This window comes from Phascolarctos cinereus, unplaced genomic scaffold, assembly GCF_003287225.1.
Source record: "Phascolarctos cinereus isolate Bilbo 61053 unplaced genomic scaffold, phaCin_HiC Scaffold_4;HRSCAF=312, whole genome shotgun sequence".
NCBI lineage: Eukaryota > Metazoa > Chordata > Mammalia > Diprotodontia > Phascolarctidae > Phascolarctos > Phascolarctos cinereus.
Window position 1 is genome coordinate 92,816,653 of NW_027555847.1, and position 19,445 is coordinate 92,836,097.

The 19,445-nt window shown below is 40.1% G+C and overlaps 1 protein-coding gene and 1 long non-coding RNA gene across 2 annotated transcripts in view; one reads left to right on the top strand and one right to left on the bottom strand.

Annotated features, from left to right (window-relative positions):
* The window catches only part of CCDC12 (coiled-coil domain containing 12), a 72,510-nt gene extending 64,376 nt beyond the window's left edge, over positions 1 to 8,134 (bottom strand). The window contains exon 1 of the mRNA XM_020999088.2: positions 7,996 to 8,134. Coding sequence (XP_020854747.1) covers positions 7,996 to 8,091 — 96 coding nt within the window. The 5' untranslated portion in view covers positions 8,092 to 8,134. The remainder of the gene's footprint in view (positions 1 to 7,995) is intronic.
* A 141-nt stretch (positions 8,135 to 8,275) lies between these two features.
* Positions 8,276 to 13,950, top strand: LOC144456785 (uncharacterized). Its single transcript, XR_013485878.1, has 3 exons — positions 8,276 to 8,408; positions 8,993 to 9,085; positions 13,743 to 13,950. It is a non-coding gene; the product is annotated as an uncharacterized LOC144456785 (long non-coding RNA).
* Positions 13,951 to 19,445: the final 5,495 nt, after the last annotated feature.

Below are 19,445 nucleotides of genomic sequence, written 5' to 3' on the forward strand. Positions count from 1 at the left end.
AAGACATCATTAAGAACAGGGATGGTTAGAAAAAGAAGCATGCTAAATCACGCAACAGGGCTAACAGCTCAAGAAACATTAAAAGAATCAGAGAAAGGATTCCAGCACCTTGGTCAGATGGAAGCTTGGTCAGATGTATAGCTTCTAAAGCTATACGGAAAGACATAAAAAATTGAATGGGGCACCAGTGGGGCAAGCAGTCACACTAATGAGATCATGAAGCCATCACAGTAGTAGTAGTAGGATCAATAACAATAACATTCACATTTTTATAGCAACTTAAGGCTTACAAAGTGCCTTCCCCACAACAACTTTATGAGGCAAGGAGCACAAGGATTACTCCCATTTAACAGACTAAGAAACTGAGGTTCAGTAAGATTAGGTGATTTGAGATTTGAACCCTCCATAAGATAACATACAGCTGGAAGGGACCTCAGAGGTAACCTAACCTTACTCCTTCATTCTACAAATTACTGAAGCCTAGTTAGGTTAAATGACCTCCCCATGTTGACAAAGACAGCAAATATGAGTGGCAGGATTTGAAGGTCCTCCTTACTCAAAGTATAGCTCTATTTCTAAATCACCTATTTCCAATTTGCAGAAATAGGAGAAACAGCAGGAGAAAGAAATCCTAATTATTCTTTTCCTCCCCAATTGCAATTAAGATTCTCCAGCTCACAATGAATCAGTGTAGTGATCCTTCCACTTAAATTAACTTGCATTTAACATGATCTTATAGCCAGGAGATGGTAAGAATAGATGTGTCAAGGTTATCCTCCATGATTACCTAGCAGCATGATGTTAGTCCTAATATCCTCTCGTTGGAGAAGAGCTCATACAACATAAGGGTGCAAAAGGTCCAACATGTATCTTTTAAATCTGGAGGTGCATAAACTATTTCACAATAATTCGCAAACTACAACCCTTTCAACATCCACTTCCTCAAGGAAACGTCAGGTCTTTGTCAAAGTAAAGGGCTATGTTTATCATATATCTTCTGTGCAACTGGGTGGAGAAGAGCTGATCCTAGCTACACACACACACACACACACACACTCTCTCTCTCTCTCTCTCTCTCTCTCTCTCTCTCTCTCTCTCTCTCTCTCTCTCTCTCTCTCTCTCTCTCTTTCTCTCTCTCTCTCCAACATGGCCTCTGACCCTTGGTCCAAATTGCCACCTGCCAAACTTACAAGAGGACTTAATCAGGGCACAGTCTGAGGCCCAGGACACCTCCACTATTTACTGTAGTACTTACTTATTTCTTAACTATGTAACATATATAAAACTCTGCTACCATTTCTAACTCAGTTCCTATCTTTTTTATACGTGACATCGATGTTTTTGAACATTGTGTCCCTAAACCCATTTTCCCCATAAGCTCTGTGGTTCTGGAAATTCATATGTCCCATTATAGCAAAATTGACTGTATTTAGAACAAGAATCCTTTATGATCATCAAGTCCAATCCCCTCATCTTCAAGTTCTGGAACAAAGGTCTCATTTCCAAGATACATAACGAACTAATTCAAATATCAAAGAATAAGAGCCATTACTCAATTGGTAACTGATCAAAGGTTATAAACAGACAGTTTTCAGAGGAAGAAATCCAGGCTATCAATAACCATACGAAAAAATGTTCCAAATTACTAATAATCAGAGAAATGCAAATTAAAACAATTCTGGGGTTCTACCTCACCTCCATCATGTTGGAAGTTTACAAAAAAGGAAAATAACCGTCAGAGTGGTTGAGGGAAAACAGGCATATTGATTAATAGATCAAACTAACTGACAGAGCTGTGAAGTGGTCCAGCCATTCTGGAAAGCAGTGTGGAAATATGTCCCAAAAGTTATTAAACTATGCATACTCTTTGACCAAGTGATAACCACTATTATATTTCTATCCCAAAGAGATCAAAGGAGGAGGAAAAGGACTCATGCACAAAAATATTTACAGCAGAGAACTGGAAACTAAAGGGGTGTTTATCAACTGGGGAAAGGATAAACAAATTACGGTACATGAATGGATGAAATACTACTGTCTCATAAGAAAAAATGAAAGGGATAGTTTCAGAGAAAACTGGGAAAACATGTATGATAAGATGTAAAGTGAGACAAATCAGGAGAACAATTCACACAGTAACTACACCTTAGAGACACATAACTGTGAAATGCAATGACCAACTTCAATTCCAGAGGGCTCATGATAAAACATGCTACCCACATCCTAATACAGGTGATGAACTCAGGATGCAGACTGAAACATATATTTTTAGACACAGTCAATCTGGGAATGTTTCATTTGACTATGCATATTTGTTAGGAGGATTTTGTTTTTCTTTCTTTTTCAATTAGAGGGGAAGAGGGAGAGGGGTGGGTTTTTGCTCATTGAAAAAAATTTAATTTAAAGAACAGAAAAAAATAAAGGCATAAGGAAATATAAGGAGAAAGAAAGATCACCTTAGCTCAAACTTTCCTCAATGATTTTATAAACATTTATTAAGCCTCTACTATATGCCAGCCACTGTATTAATCACCTCTCATTTATACTCCAACAGCCTAATATTTGTTCTCCCAGCCTTAAGTCTCCCCCTACTCCAAATCCATCCTTCGTATAGCTACCAAAGACTTCCCCTAAAAGGAAGATTTACACTATTGATTAGAGAAATGTAAATTAAAACAACTCTGAGGTACCACATCACACCTATCAGATTGGCTAACACGACAAAAAAGGAAAATGATGAATGTTGGAGAAGATATTGGAACACTAATGCATTGTTGGTGGAGTTGTGAACTGATCCAACCATTCTGAAGAGCAATTTGGAACTATGCCCAAGGGCTAAAAAAATGTGCATACCCTTTGACTCAGCAATACCACTTCTAGGGCTATATCCCAAAGAGACCATAAAAAAGGAAAAAGGACCCACACAGACAAAAATATTTATAGCAGCTCTTTTGGTGGTGGCAATGAACTGGAAATTGAGGGGATGCCCATCAGCGGGGGAATGGCTGAACAAGTTGTGGTATATGAATGCAATGGAACATTACTGTTCCATAAGAAATGATAACCAGGCAGATTTCAGAAAAAAATGGAAAGATTTGTATGAATTGATACTGAGTGAAATAAGCAGAACCAGGAGAACACTATACACAGGGACAGCCACACTGTGAGATGACTAACTTTGATACAGACTTAGCCCTTCTCAGTAATGCAAGTTTCTAATACATCTCCAAAAGTCTCATGATGGAAAATGCCATCCACATCCAAAGAAAGAACTATGGAGTCTGAATGCAGATCGAAGCATATTCTCTCTTTTTTTTCCCTTTTCTTGTGGTATTTCCCTTTTGTTCAGATTCTTCCTTCACAAAATAACTAATGTGGAAATACGTCTAATAGGACTGTACATGTATAGCCCATATCAGATTGCATGCTGTCTTGGAGAGGGGGTAGGGGAGGGAGAAAAAAATCTGGAACTCAAAATCTTATAAAAGTTAATGCTGAAAACTACCTTTACATATAATTGGAAAAAATAAAATACTATTAAGTGGGAAAAAATTTCCAAATTAAAAAAAATTTTTTTTAAAAGGCAGATTTACATTTTCCTACACAAACTCCAATGGCTCCTTACTCCTTCAAAGACAAAATTCCTGTTTGGTTTTTAAAACCCTTCTAAATGTGAATACAACCCGGCCTCAATCTTTCTAACATTATTCTCCTTTCTGCACTCTAATATCCAGCCAAATGCTTCAAACTCAGCTCTTCACAGCCAGTCTCGGTGCCTTTGAATGGACCATCCCCCACACCTGGAGGCCACTTAGTTTTCAGCTTTGCATCACAGAATCTCTCTTCCTTCAATACTCTGCTCAAGCACAGCCTCCTATAGGGTGTCTTTCCTGATTCCCCTAAAAATTAGTGCCCACTTGAAGACAGGACTATGGTCTGACTGTAGGGACTCAGACCCTAGGTCGAAGAAGCCAAGCCGTCCATGCACAGATTACCTTCTAGGTGGGTACCATCTCTCTCCCCTCTACACACACAAATCTTGGAAGAAGGCAGAGGGAACAGGAATTGATTGTGAGTTCTGTCAGGCAGGCCCCTGGGAATCCAATCACCTACCCATGATACCCGACTATATGTCCTTTCTTCTCTAGGCTTTGAGGGACAACAGACCAACTTTACCTTAGCCATCACAGGCCTCTTGAAGGTAGTGGTCTCAATCAAATGTTTCTTCCCTATTTTATAGCTCTCAAAATTTCTCCTCCCCTAATACTTTGAAATTCAAAGTCCCCCATGTTCCCATTCCCCAATCCTCATTCACCTGAGCCCTACCATTCCCAAATCCCTATCCTGCTCTGGACTCCTCTTCTATTATGCCCTCTGGAACCTCCACTCTACTGTTAAATCTTCCCTTAAGTAAAGCCAATATTTATTATTCCCTGATTGACATTCTCTATCATTCTCCATAATGACTCTTCATATCTTGTGTTCTCAAGACTCCTAGATCACCCTTTCATCCCAACAGAGGATCTTACCTTCTACTTAACAACAAAAATTGAGGCTTTCCATCATTTGCTCCCTCTTTTCCCCTATCCTACACTTCAAAAACCCTCTTTGTTCCCCATTACTTCCTCCTTTGCACCAGTCTTTTCCAATCTACCCCCACCCCTTTACTTGGGCCCTTGCAGCCATTCCTCCAGGAACTTGACCCCTCAGATGTTTCTCATTTCAAATCTCTCCTTATCCACTAGTTCCTTCCCTGCCTTCTAAAAAGACCACTGGTTTTTCCCAAACCTTGAAAAAAAAACAAAAAAACAAAACCTTGCCATCTCCTCAAGCTATGTCCTACAACTTTCATTTCTTCCATAGACAAACCCCTAGAAAGAAACATTCATATATACTGAGTGCCTCCGTCTCTTAATCTCCCACTCACTACTCAATACTAGCCCATTCTCAACTCCTTACTTTCTCTCCAATACTGGGGCCCACTTTTCTCATGCCCTCTAACACAACAGGTCTACTCCTTACTCCTCACTGTCAATATCCTTCATCAAGGTCTCCTCTTTTCAGGTTCAATCCATTCCTCTTCCATTTCTTCATCCTCTCTGCAGTTAAGATTCTCCAGGCATAATGACTGTAATTACTTGTACTTAACACTATCAAAGACAGCCAAAAAATAGTAAGAATAGTAGATCATAGAATAATAGCTAGAAGAGCCCTTATAAGTCATCTAGTCCAACCCCTCCATTTTACAGATGAGAATACTGAAGCTCACACAGGTAAAGGGAATCACTCATGTTCACAGAGTTACTAATTTATCAGAGGCAATGCTGAACCTCAGAGGCCTTTGTGGGTCTTCTTGACTCTAAGTTCAGTACATATGCACTACATTTCACTACCTCTCACAGTCTCAAAAGAGACTGTGCCCAGGACTGCTACTACCCTCTCACTGCAAAGAGGCTCACATACTCCAGATCTCTCTCTCCAGACCTTTGCTGTATCATCTTACCAGCTGCTGACTCAGTCTGTATGTCAAGAAGTTCAATACCTTGTTCACACCCTCCCTATGCCTTTGCATATGGGGACTTCAACATATACACTCAATTTCCACGGCCTTCCAGTTCATTAACCCCCTCAATTCTCTCAACCTACAATCACACTCCACCCCAGGGTTTGTGATACTATAAATCTCACAATCATCAGTAACTGTCTACCTCTGTGATCCACAATTCTGAAATTTTTGAGCACAACCTCCTATCCTTCCATTTCTCCTTCCCTCCCTTCTCTAAAACCTCTTCTTCACAGAAGTGCAGAGGTAGTCTACCTCTCCCTGATCCCTTGGTTCTGAATTCATTCTCCATTACATGACACTGCTTTTAAATCTATTTACCTCCCCTAGAATAGTCCAGTGTCCCATCACCAGTCATCAAGTTAGGAATTCAACAAACAATAAACATATTCTAGACACTTGATATAAAGATTAAATGACATGGCCTTAGGGGCAGTTAGGTGGCACAGTGGATAGAGCTCCAGCCTTGGCGTCAGGAGGACCTGAGTGCAAATCCAGCTTCAGACACTTGACACTTACTAGCTGTGTGACCCTGGGCAAGCTACTTAATTCCGACTGCCTCTGGAAAAAAAAAAAAGATATGGCCTCTGCCCTCAAGGAGTTTACAATCTAGCACAAGGATAAGACAAGTAACTATATATAAAAATACCTATAACACAAATTAGGAAATTTTAAAATATATTTATAAATATTTATATATTTCATACAGTATATGAAGAGAGTCAAAGTACGTATCCACCTTTCAAATAGAATCAGATGTCTGTGAAGGGGAAGAAGTTCATCCCAGGAGTGAGATAGGACTACTGTGAATCGACAAGTTAAACAGGAGCAGCATAAGTACATCATTCATATCTCACTTCCTCTCAGTTCTCCCTCTTCACCTCTAACTTCTAAAAGTCTGTCAGGGAAAATTGTGCCAAGACTGTTCCATCCTTGCTGTAAAAAAAAAAAGATCACTTACAGTCTAATAGCATGATATGGCATACAAAACAATATCAAGAATAATCAAGAACAATGCTAAGAAAAGACAGGCCTTGGATGGCAGAGTGAACAGGTTCCTCCGTTAATTAACCTTTCCATGGTATGTTACTTGCATGTACAGATGCACATACAGTTTAGATCCACAGGCTCATAGACCCTTAAAGCTAGAAGGAGCAACCTGCTTCTTAAACTGTGGGGTCACATTAAGAAGCGCTGAGGGGTCATGAGTGGAAAAAGTGTAAGAGGCCCTCTAGTCCATTCCCTCATTTTACAGATGAGGAAACGGATCCTCAAAGCAGGGAAGTAACTTGTCAGTTCAGTCATTTTTCGGTTGTGTCCGACTCTTTCTGACCCTATCTGAGGTTTTTTTGGCAAAGCTACTGGAGTGGGTTGCCATTTCCTTCTCCAGAAGTAACTTGTGGCAGAGTCCAAACTCAAGAAGCAGGGTTTCCTGATTCCCAGTCTTTGCAGCATACAGATATGTATACATGTCTCATCCTCTTGCTACTTTGCGATCTCTTTTCTGGCAAAGACTCAGTTGTAGTATCTCTGTATATCCAACACCAAACACAAAGTCAGACTTTGAGGAAAGACCCTAAGTTTTCACTTCTTTCATTCTGGGCTCCTGGTACAAGAGAAGGACTTTAATCCAACTTTATTTGACAGACAGGAACTAGAAAAGCCAAAGAAAAGAAAGCCACACGAGTAAAGAGAAGTTGCAAAACCCTATCTTCTTCACAGAAGTGCAGAGGTAGTCTACCTCTCCCTGACCCCTTGGTTCTGAATTCATTCTCCATTACATGACACTGCTTTTAAATCTATTTACCTCCCCTAGAATAGTCCAGTGTCCCATCACCAGTCATCAAGTGGGGTCACATTAAGAAGCGCTGAGGGGTCATGAGTGGAAAAAGTTTAAGAGGCCCTCTAGTCCATTCCCTCATTTTAAATCCAGTGCTGTTCCCATTACATCACTTTGCCTAACTTCCTCGGATTATCTTCAATGTTATTCAGATTCCTGTCACTCTTTAAGGCTGACACGGGCACAGAGTAGAGAAACCCACTCTCTCTTCCCCATGGAGAGGAGGAACGACCCCTGGGAAGCTGAAAGGCAACTTCCACCTCACCTCGTTTCATCTCCCCCTCCCCACGCCTGCAGTTTCCCCTTTGGGAATGTGAAGGGAAGAGAATCTCTTCGCGGCCACGCTCGCTCGCCCTTCACCGGCTTTTCCCGATGAAGGCAGAAGAGGCCAAGTCGAGGGGCCTCAGATGCTAGGCAAGGGGGACTTCTGGGCAGAGACACAGGCTCTCCAGAGATCCAAGAGCATGCGCCCATCGAGAGTCCTGCAGGCCAGCTCTGCCCCCGCGCGCCCCGGGCCGTTACCCCGCTCCGTCCACACTTCTCCCCCCGCGGCAGCCTCCCGCCACCCATCCCGCCTTTCTTCTCCTCTCACCTTGCGCCCAGTCTTTTCTCTAAGCGCCTTGAGCCGCTCTTTCCGCCGCAGCGCCTCCTCCTCCAGACGTCCAACAGCAGGCACCGGCGCAGCCATCTTGTTTCTCAATTAACTTCCGGTCGGGTACCGCGCACGACCCCGAAGAGTAACAGCGCAAGAGAGGAAGCAATGGGCTGAGAAGCGAGGGGGCGGGGCCTTTTGACCAATAGTAGCCGCGCAGACGCCTGATGGGGCGGGATCGGGTGACGACTCAAGGCAGCCCTGGGGAAAACAGTTGCTTTAAGTTCCTATTAAGCCATCGCCTATCTCCGGAAGCGCATTTCTAATCAGGTCTAATCAAAGGAGTTCAGAGTGCATCGATAGTACCCTCTTGCTCTAGGTGCATAGAGTTCATCTGTTGCATTTTTTAAAAGGTAATTTGATTTATGCATGTCTTTTAGCAATACACTCATTGCACTTAGCGCAATTAACTCTTCAAATAATAGTCGCTTGCACTGATGTGGCATTTTAAGCTTTGCAAAACACTTTACATACTTTTTATTTGATCCTCACAACAGCTTCCCTGAAGTAAGATGACATTTTTCCCATTGTACAGATGAGGAAATTAAAGTTCACAGATATTAAAGATGACTTTTCCAGTCTAGTAAGTGTCTGAGGTGAGATTTTAGCCCAGCACTTCTATCCACTATACCACCATGCCCTTTGGGACAAATGGTATTACACCATTAGGGTGAGAGCCTGAAGCTAATAATAATTTCACCTATAAAAAAGAAAGACTGAACAAATTTTAGTATACGAATGTAATGGAATACTATTGTGCCTTAAGAAATGATTAAAAGGATGGTTTCAGAGAAACCTGGGATAAGTTGTATAAACCAATTTGGAATGAAGTGAACAGAGCCAAGAGAACATTGTATATAATAAAAAACATTTTAAATCAAACAACTTTGAAAGACTGAAGACCTCTGATCAATGTAATAACCAACTATGATTGCAGGAGACCAATGATGAAGAATGATGCCCACCTCCTGACAGAGAGATGATGGAGTCAATACGCAAATTGAGCCATGTATTTTTGGACACGGCCAATGTGAGATTTTTTTCACTTTAATATATATATGTTATAAGGGCTTTGTTTTTTATTTTTCTCCAGTTGGTGGTAAGATGGAAGGGAGAAAAATTAAGGATTGTTAATTGAAAAAAGTGTCAGGATCCCCATGCCAAGACCACCACCCCCTTTTTCTATCTCTTCTGTTTACTATTAGGAGACACCCTCTTTTTTTTTTTTTTTGGTGAAGCAATCAGGGTTAAGTGACTTGCCCAGGGTCACACAGCTAGTAAGTGTCTGAGACCAGATTTGAACTCAGATCTTCCTGACTCCAAAGCCAGAGCTCTGTCCACTGTGCCACCTAGCTGCCCCCAAGACACCCTCTTTTCCAGAGCTAAGGCCTGGCAAGTGAGCTGTGCCCTGAGCTTGGCATAACAACAATTCTTTTTTGCTCACAGTCTGGATAAACTCTCCTGCAGTAAAATCCCATAATTGTTTCCACACCAGCCCCGGGCAGTCCCTGAGCTCAGACAAGCACCTGCAGGAACCATGTTCCGGTCATGGAGCCCTGGTATGAATCAAACTTGTGTCATTGTTGGTGTTACGCCTTATTGACCCAGCTACAGCTCACTGCATAGCCACTAGTGTCAAGGCTCATCCTCACTGCAGTATCAGAGCGGACCCCAGCATGCAGGTGCAGTTTCCCTTCTCCAGTGGAATAAAGAATGCTTTTTGCTTATGACCACTGTTAGCTCCTTGGTTTTGTTCTATTTTGTTTTGTTTTTCAGAGTTAACAGTTGGGTTATTACCTCGGTGAGCTCTTTGATATTTTTCAGAGTTAACAGCGATTGCATAACTTCCGTTACTCTGTGGTCATTTATTTTCAGGGTTTAACAAAAGTAATAAAAGGGTTAGATAAGAGGAAGTTTTAAACTAGATAATTTCTGAAGTCTCTCCTAGTTCGTCCTGGAAACAACTAGAGTTAGTGGGGAAAGTATTGAGTTTAAAATCAAGATAACATGGACCTTAGACAAGTCATTTCACTTTTCTGAGCACCAGTTTCTTGATCTATGAACTGCAAAATTGTGAGATGTTGGACTGATGATCTTAAAATCCAACTTAGACATTCTATGACTCTTCTTCAGCCTCTGTCCCTACTTATGAAAGCAGGCACGAAAGAGATGTATAATAGATGGTTGTTGAATGCAACAGGGGAGAACTATAAGGCATATCCTCTTGGAATAAGCTGATAATCATCTGCTTAGGAGTATTAAGTTTAATTGTGAACACCAAATTATAGGAAGTATGTGGGCAGCTAAGTGGCATGATAGATAAAGCATTGGACTTGGAATGAGGAAGATTCATCTTCATGAGTTCAAATCCAGCTTCAGGCACTTATTTGGCTATGTGATCCTGGACAAGTCACTTAACTTTGTTTATCTCAGTTTCCTCATCTGTAAAATGAGCTAGAAAAGAAAATGGCAGACCACTCCAGTGCCCCAAAAATGAGGTCACAAAGAATCAGATATGACTGAAACAACTAAACAGCAACAACTTGGACAAGGTGGAGAGCATCCAGAGAATGACCAAGATAGAGAGTTGGTCGGAATCAGAGAAAATTTAAAGGGGTACACAATAACTATCTTCAAGTATTTGGAGGTCTGTCACATGGAAGGGAGGTTAGATTTGCTCTGGTTGACCCTATAGAGAAGAAGTAGGAGCAATGGATGGGCTATTTTAAGAAGTAGTGGGTTACTCCTCACTCAAGACTTCAAGCAAAGTGGAGATCAACATGCATTTATTAAGCACTTACTATGTACCAGACACTCTGCTGAGAGCTGGGGATACAAAGGGAAAAAAAACAGTCACTGCCTTTGAGGAACTCACATTCTAGTGAGGGAGACAACATGCAAATGATTATATACAAACAAGGTATATTGGAGATAACCTCAAAGGAAAGAAGATAGCAATTAAGGGTAAGCGGGAAAGGCAGAAGGTAGACGTTGAGCTGGGGAAGCGAAGAGAATAGAGTAGATAGAGTGCCAAACCTAAAGTCAGGAATATTTATCTTACTGGGTTCAAATCTGGCCTCAGACACTTACTAGCTGTGTGACCCTGGACAAGTCACTTAACCCTGTTTGCCCCAGTTTTCTCATCTGTAAAATGAGCTGGAGAAGGAAATGGCAAACCACTCCAGTATCTTTGCCAAGAAAACCTCAAATAGGGTCACCAAGAGGCAGACATGACTGAAAAAGACTGAACAATGACAGGAAGGAGTTGATCTGAGTCTTGAAGGAAGCCAGAGAATCCTGCAGCTGGAGACCAGGAGGAAGAGTGTTCCTGTGATGGGGATCAGCCATCAAATGGTATGGAGTTGGAGAGAGAATACTCTGGTCAAAGAATAGCAAGAAGGCCAGCGTGGCTGGATAACAGAGTTCAGAGAGGAGAGTAAAGACAAACCATCTATTGGATATTTCGTAGAGAAGATTGTTTTTCAGTTTATGGACTAGACTAGATCTTAGATTTAGAAATGGAAGGGACCAATGCACATCTTTCATTTTTCAAATGAGAAAACAGAAGCCCCAAGAGATGAAATGCCCAAGGTCACACAGACAGTAACTGACCAAGCCAGGACTCAAGAGCACCCTACAGGCTCTGACTTGAAATCCAACACTCCTTTCACTCTACTATGTACCTAAGATTCCATGAGGCTGTCTGGCTTTTGAGGCTCCTTTCAACTCATATTCTTTCAGGATAGGGGATAATTGTATCAATTACAATAATTTATTCCTTTTGATGTCCCTTTACTAAAAGATCCCTAGCAGTGTTCCTATACATTTTGAACTTTCCTGGTGCATGTAATCATTGTTTAACAGAGTGTTAACTTCTGGACTGAGAGGCTGGAGGTGCAAAAACACTCACCTTTATAACTCAAAATGTTAGAGACACTGCCTGTGTGTCCAGGGTGACCCTTCTTCATTAGCCAGTACATTAACATTACTACTACTACTACTACCACTACTACCACCACTACCAGCACTGCTAATAATAATAATAATAATAATAATAATAATAATAACATTGATTTAGAGCTTTAAGGTTTCCAAAGTACATTCCACGTATTATCTCATTTGGTCTTCACAATAAGCCTCTGAGGTAGATACTATTATTTTCTACTGAAAATGCAAACCCAATTACCATTTTGGGATACTTTCCTAAGCAGAAGAAACTTTTGCATTAAGTATGGTCTATCACAATCCTTTTTGCTTTCAAGTTGAGTTAATAGTTTTCTTTGAAGCAGAGCTACTTATGGTGGCTTCAATCTGCTAAAAAGTGAACAGATTATTTTTCTTTCTCCTAACTTCTACAAAAGGTTTCTACTTCTCTCTCCCCACCCCTCACCCCACACCATGCCTACTCAAAGATAAGAGTAGCTTCTATCAAGGTCATTCTTGGGATATTTATTGGTATTCAAGCAGAATGTCAATCCTGAGACCTTTCAATGTCACTAACTATATATCATTTTTACTTTACTTATAAGAACCAGCTCATCATAAGACTCCTCTTAGACAATAGGTATTGACATGTTCTTGAATATGTGCCAAGGTAAAGTTTTTGTCAGTCAATCAATTCGAGGGGCCAACAATCAATCAATAAACACTCATTAAGCACCTATTATATGCCAGGGATTGTACTGAGCTCTGGAGATACAAAAAAGAGGAAAAAGACAGTTCCTGACCTCAATAAGCTTACAATCTAATGGGGGAGATGACATGCAAATAAATATATATGAAGCTATATGCGGGATAAATAGGAAATCATTAACAGAGAGAAGGCACTGGAATTAAGAGGGATTGGAAAAGTCTTCTTGTAGAAGATGGGGTTTTAATTGGGACTTTAAGGAAGTAAGAAAAGGTAGTCGGTGGAGATGAGAAGGTACAACATTCCGGGTATGGGTAACAGCCAGAGAAAATGCCAGGAGCAGAGAAATGGAGTGTCTCATTCATAGAAGAGCAAGGATGCCATTGTCACTGGATTGAAAAATAGGTAACAAGAGTAAAGTAGGAGAGGGTTACATTACGAAGGGCTCTGAAATCTAAACAGAAGACTTTGTATTTGATCCTGGAAGTGATAAGGAGCCACTGGAGTTTATCGAGTAGTGGGGAGGTCAGGGACTGAGTGGATGATGGATTGGAGTGGTAAAAGACTTGAGGCAGGCTATTAACAGGCTATTGCAATAACCGATGCATAGGTGATGAGGGCCCGTACCAGAAAGGTAGCAGTATCAGAAGAAAGAAGGGGGCATATTCAAGAGATATTAAAAAGGTGAAATCAACAGACTTTGGCCACAGATTGGATATTGGGGGTGAGAGGTGGTGAGGAATTGGGGATAACACCTAGGTTATGAACCTGAGGGGTGAGGAGGATGATGTTGCCTTCTACAGCAATTGGGAAAGGGGGAGAACAGAATGGGGAAATTCGGAGAAGGTTTAGAGGGAAAGATCATTAGTGCAAAAAAGACTATCCATGAGTTAGGCTCATTCGCTCTAACCAGTTAAGAATTCTACATGTTCAAGAACATCTGAAGAGAGTGGAGGGTCTTAGGACTAACATGGGGGGGAGGTTAACTGTAAAAGCAGGAATAATCTGCTATTGAATCACTATTCCTGAAGCCTTATCCTCTGACCAACCCTTACAGAGATACTGGTACTTGTATTAGTATCAAGAAGGCTGATAGAGAGGATCAGGAGAAAGAAGCCTGGAGAAGCATGGCCTTTGCTGGAAATACTCAAGGGGGCCTCAGCAGCTTTCACACTCCCTACATTCACAATTTACCTGAGATCTGGCCAAGTGTAATTCATTCCCTATAATAATGCATTTCCTTCAATAAATCCTACTTGAACATATATGCGCTGTGCATTGAATTTTGCTTCCATTTTTTGGTGGCAGGGGTAATATTTACCACACCATCATTTATATTACTACATCATTCATTTAGAAAGCATATGTTGCTAAATGTTGGGGAATGAGTGGGAGAACCTGATCACTTCTACAACCCTGGAAATAGCCCAGTGAATCTAGGACACTATGAAAGATCCATCGGAAATGAAGAGAAAGGCTGAGAGCAGTGACAAATAAGGAGATTTCAGAGAAACATGGGAGGACTTGTGTAAAGTAATTCTGAACACAGCCATCAATAGAAAGTCTTTAACCTGGAGGGGATAAAGTAGATGAGGGAAAAGCAGTACAGATTACAGACCAACTGAATGTACAGAAGACGTACAAATTGAGGTACAATTGTGCCTACAGAAAGGAATAACCTGTCCCCACAAAGTCCTGCTTATGCCAACTGCGGCAATTAGGGGTGAAGGAGAGCTCTAGGTAGAAAGTGATATGTGTTGTTCATCAAAATCACTATATTAAATGGTTTTGCTTAACAGTTTTTGTGGAAAGGTACTTTGTAGATAGTTTGTTTAGAAGTATATTGTGCTGTGTTGAAACAAAATGTATCTGAAGAAATTTCTAAAAGAGATTAAGAAAAAGTATCTCTGAGCTAAGAAGGTAAGTAACTGGATACTTATGACCCAATTTCAAAGAAATCCTACTTATATACACTTTACTCTTCCATCCATTGACTGCTCTCCCCTCTAAATTCCTATAACATTTACGGGTCTGAATTAGTTATTTGGGTCCCCCTCATCATTTACTGTTTCAAGTTTTTTAGTTTTATCTTCCTCCTTTACAATGAATATAATACCTGTGATGTTATATAGTTGAAAAATTATATAATACAATCTCAGAAGTATAAAAATTATTCATCCAAAGGGCAATAGAAAGACATATGGTAGGTGTAAGTAAGCTAAAGTCCCACATCTCTAATTTTTTTCCACGTGGAAATTTGCCACCACTTGTTAACAGGATTTTACTGAGCCATTCTCTAACCTAAGAATGACAAAACAGCAGGCCAGAGACAAAGTGTCAGTAATCAGGTAGCTGTTTAATTAATTAGTTTTATTATGAGGAACAGATTTGCAAATCTGGAATTCTCCTGATCAGAATTCCACCTTGGTGAAGTGAAAACAGAAATTATATACATAAATCACTCGTCAGGGGCCGGGGGTAGATGGGAAGGTAGATCACAAACAATGTTTCCATGGCCAGTGTGGTTTCCCACAATAAACCCACAAGGGGAAGACAATACAACAATTCTGGAGTCCTCTGGGAGCAATATTGCTCAAGTCCTTGGGAGTTGTTACTTGGTGGGTCACAGGACCAGAATTCTGTGACAAGAACAGGTTCTACAGTCTTTAACTCACTTCACTTCAGGTGCGAAGGCAGAAGGATGCCAGTGTTTGTGAGAGTTGTCAAAGGTTTGATTTATCATTTCAAGCTGCATTGTAAGTCGACTCACAAAAGAGGCAATTCTGAAAAATCTAATCTATTCGTTTATTCATTACATATATCATATTGATTATTATAAAAATAATTCCCTTCACACACCTTAAACACAACAAACTTCAAACTGAAATCATCTTCCCCCCCAAACCTTCCCCTCCTTCCAAATTTCGTTTGTGTTCATAATACCAGCATCTTTCCACTCACCTAAGTTCAAAATTGTGAAGTCATCTGTCACTTGTCCCTTTCTCTCACTCCTCACATCCAATGCACTGCCAAGTCCTCTCACCTGTACCCCCACATCTCTTACATCTATAGCTGTCATCCTAGTTCTGGCTTTTCATCACCTTTCACCCAATTTTATTATTATTTATTAAAAAGTTGATCTCCTTGCTTCTATCCTGTCCTTTTTCTAATCCATCTTCCACAGACATCAAAAATAACCTTCCTAACCATGTCATTGTCCTGCTCAAAAAAATTTTAGTGGCTTCCTATTATCTTTAGGATAAAAGGCATTTAAAGTCATCCATGATCTGGCTGCTGCATCCTATCTTTCCAGCTTTATTTCATATTACCCACTTTTATATACTTTCTGCAGTAGCCAAACTGGACTACTAGCCATTCCCCAAATACAACATGCACTCTCTTACCTCTGTATAGTCCTTTTGTCTATATCTCCTCATTTCTGCCTTTCATAATCTCTCTTTTCAGGATTCAGTGTAGGCATTACCTCTTCCACGAAGCTTTCTCTGATTTCTCCCATATTTCCCTTCTTAAGTTTTTCTAGAGAATTTTGCTTCCTATAGCCTACTTTATATATACTTATATAAATAGTTATCTGTGTATGTATAACATCTTCCTGGTAGAATGGATGTCTCTTAAATGATCAATGTTGGAGTAGATGTAGGAAAATTGGAACACTAATTCATTATTAGTAGAGTTGTAAACTAATCCAACCACTCTGGAGAGCAATGTGGAACGATGCCCGAAGGGCTATAAACTGTGCATACCCTTTGATCCAGCAATACCACTACTAGGTCTGTATCCCAAAGAGATCATGAAAAGGAAAAAGGATCCACGTGTACAAAAATATTTATAGCAGCTCTCTTTGTGGTGGCAAAGAATTGGAAATTGAGGGGATGTCCATCAATTGGGGAATGGCTGAACAAGTTGTGGTATATGAATGTAATAGAATGCTATTGTTCCATAAGATATGATGAGCAGGTGGATTTCAGAAAAACCTCTAAAGACTTGCAAGAACTGATACTGAGTGAAGTGAGCAGAGCCAGGAGAATATTGTACACAGTAACAGCAACATTGTACAATGAGCAACTTTGATAGACTTAGCTCTTCTCAGCACTGCAATGATTTAAGACAATTCCAAAAGACTCATGATGGAAAATGCTATCCATGCCCAGAGAAAGAACCATGGAGTCTGAATGCAGATTGAAGTATATTAATTTCTCTTTTTTTCTAAATTTTTTTCTTTCTTGTGGTTTTTCCCTTTTGTTCTGATTCTTCTTTTATAACATGACTCATGTATAAATATGTTTGATATGATTATACATTTATAGCCTATATAAGATTGCATGCCACCTTGGGGAGGAAGGGTGGGGAGGGAAGGGGAAAATTTAGAATTCAAAATCTTATAAAAATGAATGTTGAAAACTAAAAATAAACTAATTAATTAATTTTTTTAAAAGAATGTTCCTTAATGTCAGGGTCTATCTTTTTATCTTCATATGCCTAATACCTTAAATAGTTGCCTAGGGTCAAACAAAACAAAACTGGGGACAGCTAGGTGGCACAATGGATAAAGCACTGGCTTTGAAGTCAGGAGGACCTGAGTTCAAATTCAGCCTCAGACATTTAACAGCTGTGTGATCCTGGGCAAGTCACTTAAGCCTAATTGCCTCCAAGGTGGGGAAAAAAAGAGAGAAAGTTCCCTAGTGTCACATAGCCAGTATGTGTCCGAAGTAGGACTTGAATCCAGGTCTTGAATCATAGGTTCCCAAAGTGGGCGAAACCACTCTCTGGGGGGGGCACTGGAACAATCCAGGGGGGTGGTAGTAGCCTCAAGTGCAATTGAGGGGAGAGCATTGAATAAAAACAAGAGAGCATGGAAATATGAGGAAAGAAGAGAAGATGAGAAAATTTTGAAAAAACATTGGTACATGTTTCATCTGTTGTATAACAGAGTTAAAGTTGTAGTGATTACATTATTTTCCAAATAAATACACAAAATGCAAGTTATAACCGATCAGTGGTCAAATCTTCGGACAGGTCTTACCAAGCAAATGTTGGCAAGTGAGCGTGTTGCACGTTGTCAGGAAGTCCAGCATGCGTCAGGAATATGTGAGTGTATTGACTTCTTTACAATACAATACTACATGGTTACATGACATAATATTGCGTGATCAAAATTTCAGTGCAGGAAAAAACCCACAAATTTACAATAAATTATTAAATTTAAGATGTGTCATTTAAAAATACATATTTCATATGTTTTTGAAATGATGCAAATTTCAAAAAAAAACATTAAAGGGTTAAAGGAAGTAGATTTCCAATGGGGTGCTGAGTAATTTCTTTTAAAGGGGGCAGTAGGTCAAATAAGTTTGGGAACCTCTGTCTGGACTCCTAGGTCATCTCTCTACCTTTTTCTTTCTGCGTCTAAAGCAACTTTCTAAGACCATAAGCTACAGAGTAGTTGTTTATTTGGAGGGGGCAGGTGGTAGGCAAGATTTTTCACAGAGAATTCCTTGTGCCAATGAAATCGTAGGTTTAGATTTAAAAAAACAAAAAACATCCCTAGTAGCATGTTACTCACAGGGACTTACTATATTGAGGCAGCTGGTTGGTGTAGAGGAGAGAACACTGGTTCTGGAGTCAGGAAGACCCAAGTTCAATGCAGCATTGGATACTTACTAGCTATTTGGCAAGTCATTTAACCTCTCTCTGCCTAAATTTCCTCAACTATAAAATGAGGAGAATAGCATCTACCTAACAGGGTTGTTGTGAGGATCAAATGAGGTGATATTTGTAAAAAGTGCTTAGCATAGTGCCTGACACATAGTAGGTGCTTAATAAATGCTTAACCCCTCCCTCCTCTCCTCCTATACTGAGACCTGGAATTAAATACATAGTTGAAGACAAGTATGACCAGAAAATGAGCTTAGCCCAGTCCCTGGCACATAGTAAATACTTAGTAAATGCTTATCCCTTTCTCCAGGTGACAGATGTAGAAAGAATTCTACCAGCTGTGAACTGGTCAAGCTATTACGGAAAAACAATTTGGAATTGAGCTAAGAAAATGACTAAATATGCCCATACTCTTATATCTAGTGATCTCACTTCAAGACATCTACTTAAAGGAGGTCAGAGATAGAAATAAATGTACCATGTAAACAAAAATATTTAGTCACATTTTTTTGTAGAAGCAAAAAACTAGAAACAAAACAGCTGTCCATCAATTGAATTGTTTAAATAAATGGTTGTGTGTATGAATATAATGGAATATTAATGTACCATAGGAAGAGATAACCATGAAAAATACAGAGAAGCATAAGATTTACATGCACTAATGCAAAGTGAAAAAAGCAGAAACAGGAAACTCATTGATGCAATGGCTACAACAATATAAACAGAAAGAACAAAACGAAACAAAAATTGAACTTGGTCTGATTATAATGACTTGGTTTAACCCTGAGCAAGATGGTAAGGGAAAAGGGCATGTGATTCCACCAACCATGGCTCAGCTGATGTAGACACAAAATGTAGAACTACATGATGAGGTTTTAACGTGTTAACAGGGTCCTGTGATTCCTTTATGAGAGTGAATACTTCTCTGTTTGAGTCAAGAAGGGAACTAAGTTTGGCTGAGCAAACAAATTAGCCGTGCCTTTGGGAAATTGAAATACCTAATCCCTACATAGCGTTTCAGGGAGGGGTTCCCTGCATGGATTGCAGCTGGGTTCCTATGGTCTCTCCACAGTTCTACTCTCTTCTC